Source organism: Vipera berus (genome assembly GCF_964194415.1).
Source record: "Vipera berus genome assembly, chromosome: 5".
In the NCBI taxonomy this organism is placed as follows: domain Eukaryota; kingdom Metazoa; phylum Chordata; class Lepidosauria; order Squamata; family Viperidae; genus Vipera; species Vipera berus.
The window spans coordinates 86,129,358-86,145,924 of NC_138207.1; the positions used below are offsets into that span (position 1 = coordinate 86,129,358).

Sequence of the window (16,567 nt, forward strand, 5' to 3'; positions counted from 1 at the left end):
AGATTACAGAGTTTAGATAAAAGATCAGTAATTACACATTTGTTAAGAAGCCTCTAGTGCAGAGATCCCCAACTTTGGCAACTTTACGACTTGTGGACTTCAACTCCCAGAATTCCTCAGCCAGCTTGGCTGGCTGAGGAATTCTGGGAATTGAAGTCCACAGGTCTTAAATTTGCCAAGGTTGGAGACCTGCAGGGGTGTCAAACTGCGGGCCCGTGGGCCGGATGTGTCACAACGAAACCGTGCCCATCCCATTGCTGGCAATGGGGAAAAAATCACGATGCATCGTGACATGTCACGTAACGTGAGTTTGAAGTCATGACATTTAAGTGGATTACCACATAACCACATGTCTGACTTTGACCTTTTTTGCAACAGTTGTTAAAAAACTCCACTGTTAAATGAATCCATTATTTGCCAGAAACCAGAAGGAAATGCCACTTTTCAGGAAAAACACCACAAATTGTAGTCACATGACCACAAGGTGCTGCAAACAGCCATAAATATGGGCTAGTTGCCAACTGCTCCAAATGCAGTCTTGTGATTATCTGGGTGGGGGTGGGGGCGGGGTGGGGTTGGGGGTGGGGAGGAGGGTTTGCTGTTGGAACATTAAATCTGGGTCAAATTAGCTTTTTCAGGATCTGTTGTAACTTTGAAGTGCCTGGTTGTAAGTCAAGGACTACCTGTTTATTTTTTTTCTCCAAACCAGTTTACACATCTTACATCTCCCTCCCTTTTTTCCTATTAAGAAACTCCAGATATTGTAATCTTGCCTTAGGAGTAGTTCTGTCTCTTGATCTTTGCATTGATCAATGCTACAACTTTTCCAGGTCTCCATTGTAAATCATTGGTGGCCTCCAAATTAATGCAATAAAACAATTACAAGTAATGTGTAATTATGTAGTTGTCAACTAGTGGCCAAAGTTACAACGGGTGCTGAAAAATGTGACTTATGTTTTTTCACACTGATGACCATTGCAGCTTCCCCATGGTCACATGATCAAATTCAGATGCTGGGCAACCGACTCATATTTATGGCGATTGCAGTGTCCCGGGGTCACGTGATCTCCTTTTGCAACCTTCTGACCCAGCAAAGTCAATGGGGAAGTCAGATTCACTTAACCCTGTTACTAGCTTTACAACTGCAGTGATTCACTTAACAACTATGGTCAGAAAGGTCCTAAAATGGGTCAAAACTCACTTAACAACTTTCTCACTTAGCAACAGAAATGGTCTTAATTATGGACATAGCTTGAGGACTGCCTGTATGTTTTTTCTGTATTATCCTAATCAACTAAAATGCATCTTGTGAGGTGGTACAATATACTCTGCTTTTTTCTGTGATATATATGTACATGCACAAATTGGTTCCTTGGTACTGTGTGTGGTCAGGGGTCTTCAAACTTGGCCCTTTTATGACTTGTGGACTTCAACTCCCAGAATTCCTCAGCCAGTGTGTCTGGCTGAGGAATTCTGGGAGTTGAAGTCCACAAGTCATAAAAGGGCCAGGTATGAAGACCCCTGATGTTGGTTGTCTCAAATTCAGACCTACAATTATGTAGCTGATGACCTGGGCAAGGGCTAATGCTGCCAACTTTGTGGTGAGTATACACTCAAAGCTTGCTCCAGTGAATCATGGGTGCTCCATCACTGGAGGTTTTTAAGAGGAGAATAGACAGTCACTTGTCTGAAATGGTATATAGGTTCTCTTGCTTGAGCAGGGGGCTGGACTAGAAGACCTCCAATCAAGGACGCGTTTGAGAGAATTCAGGTTTGATGGCATTGAACAGGCAACAATATATACTGTAGGTTTTTGGCTTCCATCTTAGAAAAATCTGCCAGAGTCTTTGGAAATGACTCAGCTTCCATTCTGAAATGAAATAGCAGCTTCTGTTCTGTGGATCTGGAGTGCCACAGGTATGTGGAAGGTAATTTATTGACTTTCTTTGCTTATAAAAGGAGCTTTGGCCTTGGTTTCTGATTCCGGCTTGTTCATTTAAAAATAAAAACCAGCCAGAAATGCTGAATCATATATCACCATGGCTAATGTTGTCTAATGTTGTTTCTTTCCACAGCCATTGTGATTGAATCATATTTTATCGGTACTTCCCACATCTATACATGTTTAAGTGGTTAGGGTTAGGAGACAGAATGAAAGACATTAAAGTGAAGAGGCACTTTAACAAGCAATCCAAAAATAAAGGGATTTCCTATTAATGAATGTTCCTGATAAACTCCATAGCCTCTATAAACAGTTACAGGGGTCTTCAAACTTGGCCCTTTTATGACTTGTGGACTTCAACTCCCAGAATCCATCAGCCAGGCACGCTGGCTAAGGAATTCTGGGAGTTGAAGTCCACAAGTCATAAAAGGGCCAAGTTTGAAGACCCCTCCTTTAGTATATAAGCTTTTTCCAAATTTACTTTCTTTTGAACATTCACGTTTGCGTACACGTGCCCATCCTGATGGAGAGCTGCATTCAAAGATGTACCTGCTTATTGAATTTGTTTCTCTGTAAATGTCCAGCTCATAGGAAGAAACAACCTGTTGCTCCTTCAGGGCTGTTAATCTGTTAAACATGAGCAGAACTCAGTGAATTTTGAGTACTGTGCACACTGATATTTTTTTCTTTCAGATGAGCTGCTTTTGGGACTTAAAAACCTGGTTGTTTGAATTGTCTGGCCTGGACTGAGGGATTTTAAATTGTAAATTATTTTAATTAAATCAAATCAAATTAAATTAAATTAATTTTAAAATTTTAATTTTTACTGTTATTATTAATTGTGGGCTTGTACTAATTTAATTTCATTTTATTCTCTTTTTTGTATTGTTTTAACTGCCCTGTGAACCGCCCTGAGTCCTTCGGGAATAGGGCGGTATATAAATTCAACTAATAAATAAATAAATAAATAAATAAATAAATAACCCTTTGTGGAGTATTAGCACTGTGGAGCTTGTTTTGATTGTTTTGTATTTTGTTTGCTTAGCTGTAGGACCTTCCTGAAAGGATTTACGTGACTGGATATACCTGCATGGAGAAAAAAATGGGTGAAGCTGTTGCCAGAGTAGCTAAGAAGGTGAATGAAACAGTTGAAAATCAAGCAGATTCTCTGGGTAAGTTAACCACCGTTGTTGTTTTTTCTAGAACGTTGGATGCTATTACAGGTAGTCCTTCACTTATGACCAGAACTGAGCGTGAACTTTCTGTTGCTAGGTGAGACACTGGTTAAGTGAATTTTGCCACCTTTCTTGCCACAGTTGTTAAGTAAATCATTCCATTTGCTAAGTTAGTAACCTGGTTGTTAAGTGAATCTGGCTTCCCCATTGACGTTGCTTGTCAAAAGGTTGCAAAAGGGGATCACATGACCACCACCCCCGGGACACGCAACGGTCATAAATATGAGCTAGTTGTCAAGCATCTGAATTTTGATCCTGTGACAATAGGGATGCTGCAATGGTCGTGAGTGTGAAAACGGTCATAAGTCACTTTTTCAGTGCTGCTGTAACTTCGAACAGTCACTAAATGAACTGTTGTAAGTTGAGGACTACCTGTATTTTCTTCAATGTATAATCATAATCATTGTATAATCACTGTATAATCATTATCTCTGTTATTGATGTGGGATTATTTTTTTTGTATGTCACCATTAAAAATAATTTTTAAAAAGAAAATTAAAATGCTTTGAACGGGCCCAGAAAGCCTAATAGCAACGAATGTAGCAACTTAAATTACAAATGTATTTTGGCAGGTTTGTCCTGTAAATCTTGTTGCTACATTTTGTACCAGCTATACAACTTCCAGGTTGTCTCCAAAGGCAGCCCATATAAAGTATGTCACAATAGTCTAATTGAGGGGCCTCCAATCTTGACCGCTTGAAGACTTGTGGACTTCAGTTCCCAGAATTCCTCAGCCAGCCATGCTGGCTGTGGAATTCTGGGAGTTGAAGTCCACAAGTCCTCAAGCGGCCAAGTTTGGAGACCCCTGGTCTAATTGGTGGTCACGCATGAGTACTGATGTCACAGACCATCTGTGAGAGCTGCACAGCCATTTCCTGGGTCCTGAAGATAGTGTTATAGGGGTGCGCAGAAGTCTACTCACCACTAGGAACTCATTCATCGTGGGTATTGATCTCAGCTTGTTTTATTCAGATCTGCACCAGGTCCTTATTAATTTCAGACACTTGCCTAGGACTTCTACATCATTGGGGTGTAGGAATAGCTAAGAATTTAGTGTACCAACTAATAGAAAATGGAGATTTTAAACTAAAAGTCCAGGTACATTACTGTTGCTTAAACCAGAGAGGATGCTAAGCTATAATGACTTTTGTTATATTTTGGCTTAATATGGGTGGTAAATTCATCTCATGATTTGCAGACCAGTGCAGGTGGTATAGCGTGTTGAATAAACAACCTTTAATTCAACTCTAGTTAAACAAACCAGTAATTATAAATAACCATTCTACATATAGGTAGTCCTTGCCTATGACCACTCAAAGTTGTGATGGACCATCACCCTCCTATCCATGTTTGTGAGCTTTTTAAATTAATATATTTGGCTAATGCCTGGATGTTTCCTTGGCCCAATTCAGTAGGATTTTTCTTATGTGCTTATTTATTTTATATAGTGCTTTCGCTGTCACTTCCTTGGATATCTCTTTTATCTCCACAATTTATTTTAGAGGTAGGATGGGCTGTGAGAATCTGTAATCTTTATTTTTATTTTTAATTTGTGTTTATTTTATTGTAACTTATTTGACTGAGCTACCCAGAGTCATTTAAGAATCAAGCAACATGCACATTTATTGAATGATAAATAATGAGGATTCAATAGGTGGATTAAAATGCCAAATCCAGTCTAAATGTCCGTGCAACCTACCATAATAATATTATCTTTTACCAATAGATTCTGCAGAATTTAAAAAATGATCCTAAATTACTGAAGGAAATTAACCATTAAGTTGTGAATGTTTTATCAATTTTATGGCTTCTAAATGATCAGAGCTGACATCTGGGGAAAAAGCACATCTGTTTTTAAAGAATTGTAGGCAAGTACTATGTTCCACCCCCCCCCCCAGCCCGCCAATGTTCTAAAGCATCTTTTTTGGAATTGAATTCAAAGTAATATACAGTTTGGATAGTATCCCATTTAGCAGTGTATCTCTGAATACTAATTGCTGGGAATATAGCCAACCGAGTGCTATTTTTAAGTCGGGTATGACTGTCTAGAAATGTAAATTAATATGTCTAATACGTTCACTTGGTTATACTGGTTGTCCTCAATTTATAACCAATTGTTCCTCTGTGCCTGAAGTTACGGCTGTTGCAGGGCCCCCAAAGACACACCATCAAAATTTGGGGGTTTGGCAGCCTGCCCACGCTTATGATTCCTGGGACACTGCATCTCTCCCCTCCATCTCCCTCCCCGCCTGATCTATGCCCTTTTGACCCCCCTGCACAGCAGCGCTTGGCAGCAACAGAGGCTCTGGGATTGAAGTAGAGATGTGGGCAGTGGTGGGATTCAAATATGAGAACAACCGGTTCTCTGCGTCGATGCCACTTCCAGAAGTCCATTCTGAGCCTGGGAAAGAAAAAATTAGCTACCGGTTCTGCCAAAGTGGTGCGAACTGGCTGAATCCCACCACTGGGTGTGGGTCAGTGGGTTGGAAACCTTTATTTCAGCCTCAGTGCCAGCACTGCCACTGATGGGTGCCACTGTGTAGGGCAACCAAAAGGGGTTAGAAGGGGTGGGAAGAGATAGACAATGCAGGGAACTGCCTTGGTCAGATGGGGGGAGCGGTGAGGTTTCCTGGGTGTGGTAGCTTTGTGCTGCACTGCTGGGCCAGGCTGCGGTAGCTGAGGTTCCCCGGAGTGGCTGAGTCTTTGTGCAGTACTGCAGCGTCCCTCCCTCCAAATTGTGTGCAACCTGGACTGCCCCACCCCCAAAGGCACCCCTGCACGCCCTATCTGGGACATCTTCTGCTTCACAATCTACAATTCTCGTTTAACAATGGGGATTAATGAGTGCTGGCATTGTGGTCACTAAGTGAGGCATTCTCCTGACACCTTGCTTTATGATTGCATCGCGTAGTGACTAACGCTTCAGTCCCAATTGTGGTCATAGGTTGAGGACTACTTGTATTTCAGATTTGCGAGGGGTCGTCCTCGACTTATGACTATATTGGAGTCTACCTATTACAACATTAACTCACTGCAACAGTGGCGGATACCTGTAGCTCGGGTGTAGGAGGAGGGTGAAGGTTCGTCCTCCAAGCATGTGGGTTACCAGGCTAGGTGACATCTTCAGTGGAGTTTAGGGGGGATGTCAGTGTCAGTTTTCTTCTGTTTCTGGTCAGTAGGTGGTCAGTAGATCTTGTGGTGGGTCAGGTGTGGGTGTGTCAAGTGAGGGTCTTGTGCTGGGTCTTGTGATAGGTTAAATCAGGTGAGGGTCATTGGGAGGTGAACCGCTGGTTGCGGGAGTCTTGCGTGGGATGGTTGAGGGTCAGTGCTGTCTCTGGTTGGCTGGGCAGTTGATTTGGATTCTGAGGGGTTCGTAGGCTTGGTTGTAGGTCGGCGTGTCTTTTCATGGAATTGCTTGTGGAGGGCCAGGCTTCGATGAACTTCATGAGCGTGGCGGGTGGTAGCGTGGCCGATGATTTTGGTGTTGCTCCAATCCAATTGGTCTTGTTTGGTGTCAGTGTGGGTAGAGATTAAGGATTTGGGATTGTGGTGTTTGACCGCCAGCCAGGATTCGTGGATCCTGTTTTTTAATTGACGTGACATTTGTCCCACGTAGAATTGTCCCACATAGTCATTGCAGTTATTAAGGCAGGCAGCCATATGACCACCTCATTCGACGGCCACCATGAATGAAGTGAAAGAGCTGGTTGCTGAAAAAGGGCAGGCAGTTCCCCTCTGGGCACAGAACAGGCAGGCTGGGCTGGAGAAGCGAAGCCCCGGATCCTGATGAACCCCAACTTCTTTCTCCGGTGTGGCATGCCGGCTCCCCTCCCCCTTAGGTGACAGAAGGGTAGGAAATCTTTCTAGTCCACAATGTGAAAGGAAGGTGGTGCACACTGTGGAGAAATCTCCCAAGGAGAGCAGATAATAATAATAATCCTTACTGATTAGCCCGTGGGCCATATCAAGGCGCAGAGTTCCAAACACATGTTATACTAAAATGCAGTAAAAGCAATTTAGAATGGAATTAGTTAAACTATAATTTAGGATAAAATACAAATAAAATTCAATTTAAAATGAAATTTTGGGATAAAATACATTTTTACAATGAAATTGGAATCAAATATGGCAATTTAAGATATAGATAGATAAAATATGATAAAATTATATTTCACTATCACCCCTACCGTCTACCCCAATCAGTCTCACATATGCCGATCTCAGCCGAACCATTTTGCTCAGGTGCTGTGCTGTGTTAAATGTAATTTTCAAATTCTGGCCGCACATAAGATAGGTTATTTTGATATGGGGGTCCCAATGAGTCATTCGTTTAGTGCAGGGGTCAGCAACCTGAAACAGTGAAAGAGCCACTCGGAACCGGTTGCCTCACAAAAGGAAAAACTGGGAGCCGCAAAAAAATGTGTGCACATACGCGTACATGCGTGCATGTGCAGAACAGGGTTTGACTGAAGAGTGGAGCCAAGGTGAGATATGCATCTACCCTGCATATTTGAATTGATTGGTTGAACTTTTTTAGTCCCACTTTTTTTTTTTTGGACTGCACATGGCAGAGGACTGGGAGCCGCAAGAGACGGCTGAAAGAGCCGTATGCGGCTCCGGAGCCGCAGGTTGCAGACCTGTGGTTTAGTGTATAGGCCAAGGTGCCTGTCTCTCACCCTCTTATACGGGCAGCAGTGAAATAGGATGTGAGCCAGGTCCTCAACCTCTGCCGCTCCTTAGTGTTTCCCTGTTCATTTTCTGAGAAAGCCAGCAGTTAAAATTGCAAATGGCAACCACACACGATCATGGAGAGCTTGTCAACCTGTTGTAAGTGTGAATTGGTTGCCAAGAGCTCTGGTCGCAATCACATGACTGCAGAGGTGCTGCAACATTCGTAACTTTGAGTACCAGTCGCAAGTCCCTTCGTTCAATGCCGTCATAATTTCAAATGCTTGTTAAATGAAATGATTTGAGAGATGGCCAATACTTTCAAAACGAGTCTTTAGATCCCCTCCTTTGTAAGCTTCAAAAGTGCTTCAGAATTAGTTGCTCTCAGAGTTCATTGAAAACAAACAGAAGTTATTCTGCTTGGAACTCCAGAAGGTGGAGTAGTTTCCCAGTAAATCAGGAAGCATATTGTAAACTTTGGCAAGAAAAATACCAAAATTGAAGCTGGCTTGAAGATGCAATTATATCCTAGTCTCTCTGTCTCTGCTTTTTGATATTTTTCTATTGAATGTTTCATTTAGAAATGTAAGGATTGTGAGCACTTTCAAAGTTTTCTTCATTGCATAACATAATAGGTTCTCTTTCTCTCTCTCACACACACACACGCACAGAGAGAGAGAGAGAGAGAGAGAGAGAGAGAGAGAGAGAGAGAGAGAGAGAGAGAGAGAGAGTGAATGTTCTGGGCAAATCTTAGATTTAGTTGAGGAGCCAGTCAAAATTATTCAAAGTCAAAGCATCCTCTCACTTTTACTCTTGAGAAACAGCTGGTGAGCCCACCGCCCAAAACGAACACCAAAAGGAAGCAAAACCCTTGTAGGAGTACCACTGAAAGCATCCTTAAGTAGAGTAGTCCTTGACTTATGACCACTATTCGGACCACAATTTCTGTTACTAAGCAAGGTGGTTATTAAGCGAGTTGGGCTCAGTTTTATGACCTTTTTCTTTTGCCATGGTTGTTAAGTGACTCATGCGGTGGTTAAGCAAATCTGGCTTCCTCTATTGAGTTCTTTGTCGGAAGCCATTTGGGAAGATTGTAAATGGCAACCGTGTGATCCCAGGATGCTGCAACTATTCTAAATACATGCCAGTTGCCAAGCACCCAAATTTTGATCACATGACTGTGGGGATGCTGCAACGTGTGTACGTGCAAAGACCGTTCATAAGTCACTTTTTTCCCACTGCTGCTACAGCTTTGCTAAATGAATGGCTACAAGTCGGGGATTACCTATATCCGTGGTGGCGAACCTATGGCACGCATGCCACAGGTGGCACGCAGAGCCCTCTCTGTGGGCATGTGTGCCGTCACCCCAGTCCTAGGCCTTCAGCTGGGTTTTATAAAACCTTTTCGCCCTAGGCTTCTTCCGCCGTGTGCAAAAAGAAAAAAAAAGGTTCGTTCAATCAATCAATCAATTTCAACTTCTCCTGGGAAAAAAAAAAAGATCTCACAAAGTTGGAATTGATTGATTGATTGAACTTTTTAGTCCCACCCAGTCTGCCGTTACCACTGCAGCCACGCCCACCCGGCACCTGGCGATACATAAGTGGGTTTTGGGTTGCAGTTTGGGCACTCGGTCTCTAAAAGGTTCGCCATCACTGACCTATATTCTTAAGTATTCAATGTTTACTACTGAAAGGGCAGCTAACGTTACTCCAAAGACCCAGGGCACTACTAAAGACACTGAATTTCCCTCATGGAATTCAGGCAGTCTGGATCGCTGCATAATTAATTAGCTAGCTTAATTGATGTACTTTGTCTATGGAATCATAAAAATATCAGAAGCCTTTCTGAGATGGTAGAGAGAAGAAAAAGGCTTCTGAGTCCATACTGTAATTATACAGAGGACTATAGTATTTTTTTTAAAATCCCATTTATATCCCGCCCTTCTCTGAAGACTCAGGGTGGCTTACAATCTAAGCACAAATCAAATGTGCTTAGCAATAGCCTTCATTCTATTTATATGCCTGCTTATTAGGGCTTTCGCCCCCCCCAAGTGGCATTATTACAAAGTCAGCTTATTGCCCCCAACAATCTGGGTCCTCATTTTACCTACCTCGGAAGGATGGAAGGCTGAGTCAACCTTGAGCCTGGTGGGACTCGAACCTACACTAATTGCAGGCAGCTGGTGTTACTTAAGGAGGCATTAGCCCACTGCTCCACCAAGGCTCTTTAATTGATAGGGACGGCACAGTGACTCAGTAGTTAAGATACTGGGCTTGTTGGCTGGAAACCCAGCAGCCCGCGTTCGAGCACTGAGCACCGTGCAACAGGGTGAGCTCCCCTTGTCTCCCTATCTCCTGCCAACCTAGCAGTTTGAAAGCATGCAAATGCAAGTAGATAAATAGGTACCATTTCAGTGGGAAGGTAACAGCACTCTGTTGCGTCATGCTGGCCATGTGACCGTGGAAATGTCTTCGGACAGCACTGGCTCAATGGCCTTAAAATGGAGATGAGCACCACCACCGATAGTCAGCAACAACTAGTGGAGTAAAATTCATAGAGGCTCCTTGCAGTGAATTGATATTAGAATGGGTTGGACAATGTGCTTATTGGTACAATGGAGTTTTGTAGTAACTTGAAATGATAGAAAAATGTTTTATGGATTCTTTTTATGAAGGATGGGATGTGTAATGCTTAACTTATAGGGGGCGAAGAGTTATTAAATCTGTGATGAATGTTGGAGTTATAATTACCAACCGTGCAGATTTCGTAAAGTTCTGATATCCAAATATATACTGCTCAAAAAAATAAAGGGAACACAAGATAAGACATCCTACTATTAAATACAGTACATTGTGTTGTTTAAGTGTTCCCTTTATTTTTTTGAGCAGTATATTTCCTTCCTATTCCTTCCCAAGGAAGGTTGAAAAAGAAAGGAAATCCCTGTTTTCTGTAGCTCTGGAATAAAACCGATATGTAGGAAGATAAATGCCAGGGTAAATCTCGTGACAGGTGGTTCAGTCAATGCCCATGAGCTGCTCAGATCACATTATGGGAAAACTTCCAACGGCAACGCTGAAGCATGTGCAAAACCATAAATAATTGCACAAGTTTCTTTGCCTGAGCTGCCACTTTGGAGGGCCCCAAGCAAATATGTAACAAGCAAGAAGAGAATGATCATCAGATGAAGATTCAGATTGGAAGGGAAAACAGAAACACGATAATAAAGCGAGTGCTTATGGTGACCAAGGCAAGTGCACAAAATTAAGCGTGTGCGCGCCCGCGTGTGTGCAGGTTAAAACCTGACACTGAAAGTTGAACTTGGGAGAAACACGATAGAAAAGGGTATTGATGCTTTGAACTTTGGCGTTGAAGAAGATTCCTAGGAATACCACAAACAGCCAAGAGAACGACAGATGGATTCTGCCTACAGCACACGGAGCTGAGTGGCTGATGTTACTGAAAGAAAATAGGCAGTGGTGTTGGGTAAAAAAAGACAGAAGTGTTATTGATGACTCCAGCACAGCCACACACATTAGCCGGTGAAATATTGAACAGTGGGAGAAAGATGCTGTTGAGGATGGATAAGTAATGAAGCAGCAGAGCGCAGTGGATCAATTCAGCTGCTCGCTTTCCAAGAAGGCTTAGAAAAACAGATTTTTTTCTCTCTCTTCCTTCTGCTCCTGCTCCTCCTCTTCCCTTTAATATATTTTATTTATTTTATTTTATTTTAATTCCATTTATATCCCGCCCTTCTCCGAAGACTCAGGGCGGCTTACAAGCTTAGCAGTAGCCTTCATTCTATGTATATGCCTGCTTATTAGGGCTTTCATACACCCCCCCCCCCCAAGCGGCATTATTACAAAGTCAGCTTAATTGCCCCCAACAATCTGGGTCCTCATTTTACCTACCTCGGAAGGATGGAAGGCTGAGTCAACCTTGAGCCTGGTGGGACTCGAACCTATATAATAATATAGGAAAGGCTAGGTACAGGAAGCCTAGATAAAGCAAATTATTATTATTATTAGTTAGCGTATGATGAGAACACGACAGAAGAGAAGTAAGCAAACACACACAGTCGATGTAATGCTAAATTAAACTTCTATGGGGGTATCACAGTAGACTCAGAACTGGATGTCCAGTTCAGCTATCCAGGAGATTGCCTCTGATGTTGCTTTGTGCAGATCTTCTAGGGTAGGGAACCAGAGAATGCACTTTTGGGGCAATATTGCACAATATATTTAATAGTTTGCTTATCAGCTCCACACTCGCAACAAGGGGAATCTTTCCATCCCCACTGATACAGGGCAGAGGGCACTTCTTCCAATATCACACCTAATTCTAAAAAAAAAGCAAAAGCAAAAAGTAATGCAAAGCTTCCCAGAGAAGGAATTAACAGAGGCAAGTTATTACGTTTAGCAACTATATGTATAAGAGCCGTAAAAGAGATTAAAATAATTAAGGAGCTTCAAGGAAGCTCTGTAAAGAAATGTGTACTTTTTAAAAGTTGGGCTTGTAATTAGGTACACAAAGGTTCCCCTGCACATGCGTGCTAGTCGTCTCCAACTCTAGGTGCCGGTGCTCATCTCCGCTTGTTGGAATAACCATGATCTCTGTTCCTATACATGAAGCTGGCTAGTACTTTTCTGGCTAGTACTTTTCTGCCATGGAAAGTCTTCAGTGAACCATGTGTAAGGAAGTAAGCCATAAACCTTGTAGACAAAGAAACCTAGGAGAGATGTCATTGGCTACAGCCAGATAAGGGCATAATCACAGAATTCCTTCACACCATTGGCTATTCCATACAAGGCAAATTCTGATGCCTCCTGCAAGTGATTGGTCATTACTGTATTTGAATCTACCATTAACACCTATGTCCTTTCAGGATAGTTTAAAAGAACACATGTGTAATCATGATTGGTCTATTTGAACAATAATAAAACATGATTGGTTGCTTTTACTATAAATAAACAAGGTCCACTGCTCCTCGTGGTTCAGAGTGCATCCCAGGTTCAGTGTGCATCCCAGGAGCAGCGGGGCCCTTCCCCCGAGAGATCTCTGTGTCCTTCTTTCATGGGCGCCAACCCTGGGCAGGAGCAGCCTCTGCCCAGCTTCACCAGCAGCTAATTTCTCAACCCGGCTGCACAAGCAGCAGGTTCCCAGCAACTGGTGACCCCGACGTGATTCTGCAGAATACGTCTTCAGCCATCCATTCTCATTCGCCCGACGGCCACGACTCATCCTCGTCCGTTGCTAGACGCAGGACTTTTCATGAGTATGGGTGGAAAATTCTCTCAACAGCAGACAGCGTATTTGCAGGAGTTGAGGGAATTAATTGATAATGGCAGGAAATTGGCTGCTTTTAAAACAAGCAAGCACGTGTGGGAACAATGCCCAAAATATCCTGAAAAGGGATCACTCAAATTGGCTACATGGACCAAATTAAAAATTTTAAACTTGTGGAGGATCATAATGGAATGTTTAACTCTCCACTATGCATGTTTTAACCAGATAGGAGAGACGGGCGAAACATTGGCCTTCTCCGTGCCGCCCCCACCCTATGAAAAATCAGAGAAACTTCCTCCTATTGCTGTGTCTGTCCCTCCCTCTGCTCTGCCTCCGGAGAATCTTCCTTCTGCCTCTTCTCCTTCCCCTGCTGTGCCTGTCCCTCCCTCTGCTCCCGACCAAGAGGAAAAAACCTCCGAGTTTGTTGCTATCACTATCCCTAAACCCCTTCCTCCCCCCTTCCCTCCTCCTCCTTCCTCAGATCTCCCTCCGGAGAAGCTTCCTCCTACCTCTTCTCTTTGCCCTGCTGTGCCTGTCTCTCCCTCTGCTCCCGACAAAGAGGAAAAAGCCTCTGAGCTTGTTGCCATCACTATCCCTAAACCCCCTCCTCCCCCCTTCCCTCCTTCTCCTTCTCCAAATCCGTTTCAAAGCCGAAGAGCCAGCGCTTGTCCGAGGACGTCTCCGTGGTCATGTGGCCGGCAGGACTAGATGCCAAAGGCGCACGGAACGCTGTTACCTTCCCACCGTAGCGGTAGTGGTCCCTATTTTTCTACTTGCATTTTTACGTGCTTTCGAACTGCTAGGTTGGCAGAAGCTGGGACGAGTAACAGGCGCTCACTGTTATGCGGCACTTGGGATTCGACCCGCCAAACTGCCGACCATCTGATCGACAAGCTCAGCGTCCTAAGGACATAAAATTACTATATAGCAGAAGTATAAGCAAAAATTATTTTCTTGTTTTGCATTGTAACAGTAAAGCGATAATGTAGTATTATTGGTAGAAGAACACTGGGCTTGTTTGGATTAGTTTCTGTCCCTTTTTCAAGTTCCAGCACAAGGCAACTTATGTACAAGACTGAGTGGCTGTACATACCGGCATCTCGGGAGAACCAGCTTTGTCCATCGCTAACTATGGGGGGGGGGTGAGGTGTTAGCCCCCATTGATAGGGCTCGCAATTTGGGCGTCCTCCTGGATTCACGGCTCAGTTTGGAAGATCATATAGGAGTCGTGAACAGGGGGGCTTTTGCCCAGGTTCGCCTGGTGCGCCAGTTGCGGCCCTATCTGGACCGAGATGCCCTACGCACAGTCACTCATGCGCTCGTGACCTCCCGGTTAGACTACTGCAACGCTCTCTACATGGGGCTGCCCTTGAGGACCACTCGGAGGCTTCAGCTGGTGCAGAATGCAGCTGCACGAGTTGTGATGGGAGTGTAATGCCTCTTCTCCACGAGCTGCATTGGCTTCCAGTTGCCCTCCGGGTGAGATTCAAGGTGCTGGTGATGACCTATAAAGCCCTAAATGGCATGGGCCTGGATTATCTTAGGGAGCACCTGCTGCCAGCATCAACGTCCCATCGTCCTGTGCGCTCCCATAGGGAGGGCCTCCTTAGGGTGCCGCCGGTCAGGGAGTGCTGGTGGGTGATCCCCAGAGGGAGGGCGTTCTCTGTGGGCGCGCCTGCCCTATGGAATGACTTACCTGTGGAACTCCGGACCGCCCCCGACCTTCATTCGTTTCGTCGGGACCTGAAAACTTGGCTCTTTGATCTATCTGGCCTGGACTGAGGGGTTTTAAGTTTTAAAGTTTGTTTTAATTTGTTGGGCTAGTAATTAATTTAATTTATTTTAATTCTATTTCTATTTTAACTTTTATATTGTTTTTTAAACTTTGCCCTGTAAACCGCCCTGAGTCCTTCAGGAATAGGGCGGTAGATAAAACTAATTAAATAAATAAATATGCTCCAGAATTTAAAATCTAGGCCTTTTCCTGAGTTACTGCACCAATCTCTTGCTGGTGTATTGGGAAGCAGTTGAATGCTTTCTACGTAATATTCTCTCTAGCGCAGGAGTCCCCAACCCCTGGTCCATGGACCGGTACTGGGCCACGGCATGCCAGCAACCGGGCCACACAAACAAGCAAAGCCCCATCCACTGGATGCAGGCAGCACACACAACCATGCACCCTCCAGTCCACGGAAAAACCTCCCTCCACGGAACCGGTCCCTGTTGCCCAAAAGGTTGGGGACCTCTGCTGTAACCTGTGACACTCTGGTTCCTAACTTGCCAATATAACCCTTTTATCACCACCTTGGTTTTCTCAAGAAGAGAGTCAGAGAGGTGATTCTGGAGAAGGCATGCAGAGAGTGTTAGTAAAGCATGGATTAACCCTGGGAATGGAAGAAGAAATTTACAAAGAAACTGAAAGAAACTTAAAGTGACCCCACCTCGCTTGACTCTCTGGTGTAAGAGAAGGAAGGAAGAGAAACTCTAACAGGCTTTCAAGAGTCTTATTACTGTAGTCTACATCAATAAATGTAGGGACACGGTGGCTCAGTGGGTTAGGACGCTGAGCTTGTCGATCAGAAGGTCGGCAGTTTAGCGGGTCAAATCTCGAGTGCTGCGTTAACAGAGTGAGCGCCTGTTACTCGTCCCAGCTTCTGCCAACCTAGCAGTTCGAAAGCACATCAAAATGCAAGTAGAAAAATAGGGACCACTACGGTGGGAAGGTAACAGCGTTCCGTGCACCTTTGGCGTCTAGTCATGCCAGCCACATGACCACGGAGACGTCCTTGGACAAGCGCTGGCTCTTCGGCTTTGAAACGGAGATGAGCACCGGTCCCTAGAGTCGGAAACGACTAGCACGCATGTGCAGGGGAACCTTTACCTTTTTACATCAATAAAGTAATTTTCCAATATTTATTGTGGAGTCAGTTTCTTGACCTGGTCTACCTCAAAGGGTTGAAACATATCTATGAAAGCAAGCAGAATCCATTTAGCTTAAAAGAAGCACGCAATCTGTTCTAATGTTCCTAACCAGCAGGAACAGAAACCACAGTTCCCTCATCCTGCCAGGTCACTACAGCATAATGTGGTGGCTCATGACTCCAACATTAAATAATAGATAATTGTTTTGCAAAGAATTGGGCATCAGAAAAGGAGAAACACCTGGAAACCGAGCTTTGCAAATTATATTCTTGTATAAGCCCTTTCTCTCATAACACCTCTGAATTCTTCCATTGTTCTACTCAAAATTATTAACTGCAGCACTGGGTGAGAATGGATCTGGGGAGTGTTAGCTGCACTTTTCCATTAGATTTTGAAACAAATTGAATTCAGCTGGCTGATCTCTGGTGCTGCGTGATCAGCAGTCAGTGTTAATTCAGTTGAAGTCTCCAGGATTATACAGCATAAATTTCCCAATTTCAGCTGGGAAAGTACATC

The 16,567-nt window shown here is 43.8% G+C and overlaps 1 protein-coding gene across 1 annotated transcript in view; it reads left to right on the forward strand.

The window, feature by feature from the left end:
- Positions 1-16,567, forward strand: part of LRRC20 (leucine rich repeat containing 20) — a 94,039-nt gene that overhangs the window by 2,348 nt on the left and 75,124 nt on the right. The window contains exon 2 of the mRNA XM_081329319.1: positions 2,988-3,114. Within this exon, the coding sequence (XP_081185445.1) occupies positions 3,033-3,114 (82 nt within the window). The 5' untranslated portion in view covers positions 2,988-3,032. The remainder of the gene's footprint in view (positions 1-2,987; positions 3,115-16,567) is intronic.